At 50.1% G+C, this 8,131-nt stretch overlaps 2 protein-coding genes across 2 annotated transcripts; one reads left to right on the top strand and one right to left on the bottom strand.

The window, feature by feature from the left end:
- Positions 1 to 2,381: 2,381 nt before the first annotated feature.
- On the bottom strand, positions 2,382 to 4,357 carry Actl7a (actin-like 7a). Its single transcript, NM_001011973.2, is given in 1 exon segment — positions 2,382 to 4,357. A coding segment is annotated over 1 exon segment (1,323 nt). The 5' UTR covers positions 4,311 to 4,357; the 3' UTR covers positions 2,382 to 2,987.
- Positions 4,358 to 6,367: 2,010 nt separating this feature from the next.
- Positions 6,368 to 7,756, top strand: Actl7b (actin-like 7b). The gene is given in 1 exon segment (NM_001025417.1): positions 6,368 to 7,756. A coding segment is annotated over 1 exon segment (1,254 nt). The 5' UTR covers positions 6,368 to 6,407; the 3' UTR covers positions 7,662 to 7,756.
- Positions 7,757 to 8,131: the final 375 nt, after the last annotated feature.

Raw genomic sequence — 8,131 nt, 5'->3', positions numbered from 1 at the left:
CTTCAGTCAAAGGGCATTTAGAAACAAAAAACCAAAAATCTGGCAGTTCTTAGTAATTCAAGGTGCTGCAAGTTGGAAAGCAAAGTCAGATTTTTTTTTCTTCTTTGTCTTAATTACAGTTCTACTGCTGTGAAGACTCCATGACCAAGGCAGCTCTTACAGAGGAAAACCTTTTCGCTGGGGGCTTATTTACATTATAGGATTGCTGATCACTATGATCATGGTAGGTAGCATGGGTGTAGACAGGCAGGCAGGCATGGTGTTGGAGAAATGGTCATGGGCTTTACATCCTGTCCCTCAGTAAGAGAGGGTGACACTGGCCTGGCATGGGCTTTTGAAACCCCAAAGTTCACTCCCAGTGACACACCTCCCACAAGGCTACACTCAATCCTTCTCAAACAGTTCCATTCCCTGGTGTCTAAGCCTGTGAGCATATGAGCCATTTTCATTGAAATCACTATTCCTGTTTTGCTAGTCCACACCATAGAGGCTCATGAGTGTCTTCAGCTGTTATCCCTGGGGTGAGGAAGGAATTCACCACAGGTAGCTAACTAAATGCTCAAAATCAGTGGTTCTCAACCTTTTGATGCTGCGACCCTTTAATACAGTTCCTCATGTTGTGCTGGTCCCAACCATAACATTTTGTCTAGTTATGAATCATAGTGTAATATCTGAGATGCAGGATATCTGATGTGTGACCCCCTAGAGGGGCCACCCACAGGTTGAGAACCTCAGCTCAAGAGGCTGTGTACACGGCTAAGGCGCCCTTGGTGCTGTTTGGCCAACACGATTGAGTCCTTAACTTTCTGTGTTGTCTGTGCTCTTAAGGTCTTTCCTATACCTTATACCCATCTTCACTCTTTAGGTGCTGAAGTCCCAAACCTCAGCAGACATCTTGATGTAAGATGAGGGTTTAGGTCTGAATCCACATATTTTAGTAGAGTCCTTGGACAGAGGAACAGCACTTCTCCAAGCTTGTATGCTCCTGTTGCCAGCGAGTGTTTCTCAGTGCTCTCCATTGGCGTTTCGAGTGATACCATCTACAGTGCCTGCACTGGTGCTGTAGGTAGGTCATTTACACTTTCCCCGGCTCTACTCACTAGATAGTAGAGTGTATTTCCATCCCTGTTGGAGCAAACTTATCACATTACCCAAAGGTAGCTGTTAAGATTAGATGATGCCAGAAATACTAAACGTGCATGCGTGTGTGTGTGTGTGTGTGTGTGTGTGTGTGTGTGTGTGTGTGTGTGTAGACTCTTTTCTGCTGGGACAGGTGGATCCAGTGAGGGGATCGAGAGTGCTTTGAGAACACAGTTGTATCGGCTTTCAGTGTTATCAGTTTTTATAAATGCTTAGACCTGGAGACTCCCTCTAGAAAACACCTCTCGTCCCTCCCTCATCAAGACCCTTCACCCTCTGGGGCTCATTTATTTAGGCTCATGAACATCTATCTGAAGATAGAAGTAATTTGTGACTGTTTTCCATTTTAATGAAGTTTGAAACACATTTTCTAAGAATTTATAGGGTTTACCAGTGCTGTGGAAAGCATCGAGAGATGGAGAGCTAATCAACCTGAACTTGCCCTCGTGAGTGCTCATGCAGTGTTGTAGTAGAATAGTTTAGGAAGAAACTGAGGTAAGATGTATGGGGGCTCCTGACTCTTCTCTGATCTCTGACTCTCTTGGGCAAGGCTTGGTCATCTTGTCAAGCCATGGGACCCTCAATGTCTTTCCATTGCTCTTTATCTCCACCCCCCCTGCTTCAGCTCTGGTATCACATAAATATGCTGTCCCTCCCAGTCTGGGTCCAGGCTCTGACATATTAGGGACCTAGGCAGATGTGGAGTTGAGTGAATGGCTCTCAGACCCTCTGCAAGGTAAAGATGCCTGCTTCCCAGATGCTCAGTGTACGACTGTGACTAAGACCCTCAGACTCGAAGGCTCGTGTTTAAGAGCTTGAAGTCACAGTCGTAACTGTTGGAATCACTTCTGGGGGACAGATCCTGAAGCATGTATCTACTTCAATCACTGGGCAATACAGGGAACTGCTTGGGGTGGCTGGGGTCCTCCAACTAGTCACATTCCAGATCCCTGGTGTCAGCAGCGGCTGCTGCTTCAGCCCACATTTTGGAGGCATTTATATACCTGAACCGACTAGGGGATCAGATTTCTCTGAGCCATTGGGCAGTGATTGATCAGAGGGAGTCCTGGGACCATGGGATGTCTCTGGTTCTGCACTGTCTAGAAGTCCCTTGACCGCTGCACCCTACCCTTCTCTGAGGGGCTCTGAAACCCTCAATGTCTTGAGGTCTGGTCTCTGGGGATCTCACTTGGACCTCCCGAAATATTATGATGTGTCCACCATATAAGGTCACTCGGGTATGGATTCAAGCCATAAAGTCTTTATTAACTGGCAACTAAACTGGGTGTTCAGGACCTGAGTGTAGTCCCAAAGTGCGAGCTTTTAAGCACAAAAGTCACATCCTGTGTTGATGCCTCAATTAGCAAGAATACTTAGCTGAGATACGGTGCTGCTTTTGCCGGAGAATAAACCCGTTTAGCATTCCGCAGGGTACTGTGGATGGAGAGCCTCTTTATCCTTCAACATCATTTACTCTTAATTTGTTTTGATGACATTTTTCCTTAAGTATATTTTAACAACAACGTTGTGGGAAGCACAACGGGCAGACTAATGTTAGAGCAAGTTTCTCCTGGGAGAGACTTTCTGAGCAGTTAGCATTCGTGCGTGTGATTCTTTCATACAGCCCTTCCACGCCCAGGCTTTCGCACTTTTTAAGACGATGCACGCATCCATGTGGCTCTTACTATGTCAGGAAATACGGACACACTCTGAAGGGAAGGGGACAGACACAAGGGGTTTTTAATGCTACAGAAATGAACATGCCAGCTTGACACCACGTGTGAAAGGTTCAGCCCTCGGACGGTAAAGCTAGCACATGGTCACCACAGCGTACGTGTTGCACCTGTTCAGAAGCACCTTCTGTAGAGGAAGAAAGGCCCATGTTCCTCGTATTCAAGGCGATGGACCCACAGTGGTTGAAAACCCTGGAGCGAGGCCAGGATAGAACCACCAGTCCAGACTGCGGTGTCTCTCTCGGGCAGCACATTTACCTGTGGGGTGTCGTTGGGACACATGCTGCTCAGTTCCTTCTGCAGACGGTTGGGGAAACCCCTGAGCATAGTGCTGCCCCCACAGAGCAGGATGTTCCCCATGAGGTCTCGTTTGAGTGCAATGTCACACTTGTTAAGGCAGGACACGGTTTGGGTGTGGAGGCCCAGCTGCATGGACTTGATTAGAGATGGCTTGAAGAACATCTCTGAGCAGAGGAACCTCTCCTGACCCAGACGGATCTCTTTCCCATCAGGCAGAGTATAATGGATCTCGTGTTCACTGGGAGGGATTTTCTTCTCTTCAATGGGATCCAGGGCCACAAAGCAGCATTTCGTCTTGATGTCTTCCACAATACTAAGGTGGTCCTCAGAGAAGTGTTTTCCACAGTTGTTCATCAGGTTCATCAGGTAGTTCGTTAGGTCAGATCCCGCGTAGTCTAGCCTCCCTGTGATGCTGGGCAAAGGATAACCCTCATAGATGGGGACCACATAGGACACACCATGTCCGACCTCCACCACCAGGCCAGAGGTGCGTCCGTAGGAGTACATGGACAGGCGGGACTGGTAGGCGATGTGCATTGCAGGCGTGTTGAAGGTCTCAAACAGCATCTCGGCGTACTTCTCTCTGTTGGTGTGAGGACTCAGTGGTGGGTCTGAAACCAGGACCGCATGTTCCTCTGGGGCGATCTTCATCTCCTGTCGGAAGAGGTATTCCCAGATGTCCTGTACTGTGTCCCAGTCCACAATGATGCCATGACGCAGGGGGTTGACCAGTTTGAGATGTATATCTGGGTTAAAGAGCTCACGCCCCACAAAGGTCTCTTTGCGATTATCCCCAGTCTTGGCTGTCTCCATGTAGGGCTTGCCCACTGTTGTTGAGATCTTATGAGTGGGCTTTGGCAGGCCAGCAAAGCCACATTTACAGAAGCCAGTACCTAGGTCCACAACCACTGCTTTGGTCACCTCTAGCCTTGGCCTATCCTTGGACACAGCTGACTTAACAGGCTCTTCTTTCTCAGCATTGTCCCGACGGACCCATACTGCCCTCTTTGCTGGGCCATCTCTTAGGGAGGCAGTCTGGAGGACCTGTGTCTGCATGGAGGTCTGGTCACTAGCTTTCTTGGCAGGCCCGTCCCCGATGTTTGCTGTCTGTGGAGCCCACACAGCATCCAGAGACATACTGCTCTCAGAAAGCTCTCGATCCTGCTGGCTACAAGGCCTGAAAGGCTTAAATCAGAGGACAGCTTGAGAATCTGCCCAACAGTGACATCACTGATTGTGACATAATTCAGCAACCCAGGGCTTTCTAGACCCTGGAGAGTGGTGCTAGGGTACATTAGAGATACTGTCTTTCAAGTCCCACTCCCCAATTTTGTAGGAAAGATTGATTTGTTCATAGTGGTTGAGTGCCTGTGATATGCAAAGCACCTAGGAGTACCACAGTAAAAAGAGGAGCAACAGAATCCCGCCCTTATCTGGTCTGCATTCGAGTTGGTGTGCACGGGGGTCGGGTGGAGTGGGGGCGGGGAGAGCACAACATATTTATTGGTTGAACAAAAAATAAAATTTAGAAAAGTTTTTAGAGAAAAATCAGAGAAGAGAAAGAAAGGGGATGGGCCAAGCCGATGTGGTGTAGGCAAGCCTCCCTGAGCTGGCAGTAGTTGTGTAGGGAGCTGAAGGTGACCAGGTGACATGTGTTAGGGACGCAGTAGGTGCAGAGGACTAAGTCACGTGGCTGGTGAGTTAGTGCAGGGGCAAGCAGGACACAGCCAGCTCCAGCCCATGGCGGTGTATAAACCGATTGGAGTAGCCATACTCATGTCCCTTATGGATTGCCTGGGAGTCTGGCAAACAGTTGAATCAACATCACAAAGACTGGCCCAAAAGCTGAATGAAAATAAATGTGACTGGTCTCTGAGAGAACACGTTTGCTGACCCCAACTGAGAGAATTTGCAAGAAGGCCGATGTGACCATAGGAAAGAACGTGAAAGCTTAGATGGGGTGGGTGGGAAAAGTAAGCCTGGTGGGGACAAACAGGTCCTGTCAGGCGTGGGCTATTGTGAGGGCTTCACTCTAGGTGGGCAGGGTTAGAAAGCACTAGAGAAATTAGGACAGGTTGATACCATCTGAGTTAATTTTTACCGGGGTCTACTGTTGCTGTAGTAATTGACAGGCCCTGCTGCCTCACTTTTGGGTACTAAGGTGACGAGAACATAACCGTAAGAACTATTTTTGAACATAGGCTTGCAATCCTTCATTAGAGTCATAGAGTGTGCACTGAATCAGACGCCGCTCAGTCCCACAGTGGGAACATTAAGGCTCAGGTGTACAGACAATGTCCAGAAGAAGACAGCCTTCCTCAATGTCTTGCACACACATGTTGACACCTACCGTGTGTCTGAGGCTGCTTGACCATCTAACTCCAGCTGGATCCACTGGATCCCATGTCCACCACACTTAGTGCAGAGGTCTTTAGACCTGGTTAATTGGTGTTGGATGAACTCCAGTTAAAGAATTATCACTCTGAACCTCTACACTAAGTGCAGAACCCAAACTCTAACCTTATGCCTCCCTCACCTTAGACCTTACCCTCAGCTCTGCTAGATGTAAGACAAACACTATGCTGATGGGTTCCTTCCTCTCAGGAGGTGGTGGCAGGTCCCCATGGCCTTAGATGTGAGATGAAAAGGGCAAGAGGCTGCTAGTTTCATTATGGAATGCCCTTGGCCTTGAGGAATGAAAGAGGGGCGGGCACAGGCTCTCTGAGTTTTGTGACTAAAACGGAAGCAGCCTTCAAGGTCTTTAAGAGATTTGGTTAATTGGTATTGGGTGAACTAAAGTTAAAGTTACTATAGCTCTTAAAAGTTTTCTCTTGAATTCTGAACCTCTTTAAGGTTCTGCCCAGCCCCAATATTCTGCAAAAATAACATACCAGAAGTACCTGGTGCTCTGCCTGATTTTGTTTAGGGGCTCAAATTATCAATGTCAAGGAGCAGAGGAGGAAATAAAAGAATTAATTATCACTGAATGATCAGTCATGGACAGGTGAGAGGGAACAGAAAGCATCGAGGCCGGTCAGGTCCTGGAGCAAACTGTTATTCACGGATGTGTGTGGAGGGCAAGAAAAGCAAGCCCCCCCCTCAACCCCCATCTAAATGGATCATTCCTGGTGACATCACAACCCAAGTGGTTGTCAAGGTACTGCTGGAGGTGGGCTCTCATTTCTCCCCAGGAGCTCTAGGGTGTGGATGTAGGAAGGTGAGGAAGGGAGGCAGATGGCGACAAAGAACAACCCTAGCCCTAAGCCCATGGGCACAGCTCAGGGAGATCCTGGAGAGGCAGGAACACTGCCAGCCCCCGAGGCTGGCATTCGGGACACAGGTTCCACTCAACTGAAGGCAAAACCCAAGAAAATACGGAAGATCAAGGCGCTGGTCATTGACCTGGGCTCCCAGTACTGTAAGTGCGGCTACGCGGGAGAGCCGAGGCCCACCTATTTCATCTCCTCTACTGTGGGCAAGCGCAGTGCCGAGATGGCTGCAGATGCTGGAGACACCTTCAAGGAGACGTATGTCGGCCATGAGCTGCTCAACATGGAGGCATCTCTGAAGCTGGTTAACCCACTGAAGCACGGAGTTGTGGTGGACTGGGATTGTATCCAGAACATCTGGGAGTACATCTTCCACACCGCCATGAAGATCCTCCCCGAAGAGCATGCTGTGCTGGTATCAGACCCTCCGCTCAGCCCCACCAGCAACCGGGAGAAGTACGCTGAGCTCATGTTCGAGACCTTTGGCATTCCTGCCATGCATGTGACCTCCCAGGCGCTACTGTCCATCTACTCATATGGCAAGACCTCCGGGTTGGTGGTGGAGAGCGGACATGGCGTGTCGCATGTGGTGCCCATCTCTGAAGGGGACCTGCTGCCGGGCCTGCCCAGCCGCGTAGACTATGCGGGCTGCGACCTCACCAACTACCTCATGCAGCTACTCAATGAGGCAGGGCACAAGTTTTCAGACGACCACCTGCACATCATAGAACACATCAAGAAGAAGTGCTGCTATGCCGCGCTGCTGCCAGAGGAAGAGATGAGCCTGGGCCTGGATGAGCTGCACGTCGACTACGAGCTCCCGGATGGGAAAGTCATCACCATTGGCCAGGAGCGCTTCCGCTGCTCCGAGATGCTCTTCAAGCCCTCTTTGGTGGGCAGCACCCAGCCTGGCCTCCCTGAGCTCACCGCGACCTGCCTCGACCGCTGCCAGGGCACTGGCTTCAAGGAGGAGATGGCTGCTAACGTGCTGCTGTGTGGTGGCTGCACCATGCTGGATGGCTTCCCCGAGCGTTTCCAGAGGGAGCTGAGTCTCCTGTGCCCAGGGGACAGCCCTACAGTGGCAGCTGCTCCGGAGAGGAAGACGTCAGTGTGGACCGGCGGCTCCATCCTGGCCTCGTTGCAGGCCTTCCAGCAGCTTTGGGTCAGCAAAGAAGAGTTTGAGGAGCGGGGCTGTGCAGCCATCTACAGCAAGTGCTAAGGGGCGGGCCCCACAGGCAAGAGCTGGAGAGCAGTGGCCCTCCCTGGGGTCACTCTATACCTTTACAGAATTTCGCATAAAAGTTTAACCTGTAACGGTCATGTCTGGTCTGGCGTTCTTGGTCGAATCTGATAGCGGGTGGGGAGAAGTTGAGGTTAGAGATGATAACCCTTTCCTTAGTGTTTATGACTCCGTCTAGTCGCCAGATGTGAGACATAACTTCTCCTGGGAGACAATGTGAATGGGGGAACTGCTGTGGCAGTGTTTCCAGAAAGGAAGGCAGCTCGAAATGAGTGGAGAGTCTTATAAAAATGGCTGGTGTCTGAGTCAAACCAGAGTGAGCTCCTCCCAGACCGTTCAGGGCTCTAAGCCAGTACATCCCACTTCCTGTGCTAGCTCCAGCTGCATGTCTGCCTGTTTTCCTTCTGTCCTTCACAATGGCCTTGCTCTGGAGCAATGGTGCATGGGAG

Source organism: Rattus norvegicus, chromosome 5, assembly GCF_021556685.1.
Source record: "Rattus norvegicus strain SHRSP/BbbUtx chromosome 5, alternate assembly SHRSP_T2T, whole genome shotgun sequence".
NCBI classification, from domain to species: Eukaryota; Metazoa; Chordata; class Mammalia; order Rodentia; family Muridae; genus Rattus; species Rattus norvegicus.
The sequence above is the reverse complement of the archived record's forward strand: the minus strand, read 5'-3'. Positions and strand labels throughout refer to the sequence as shown.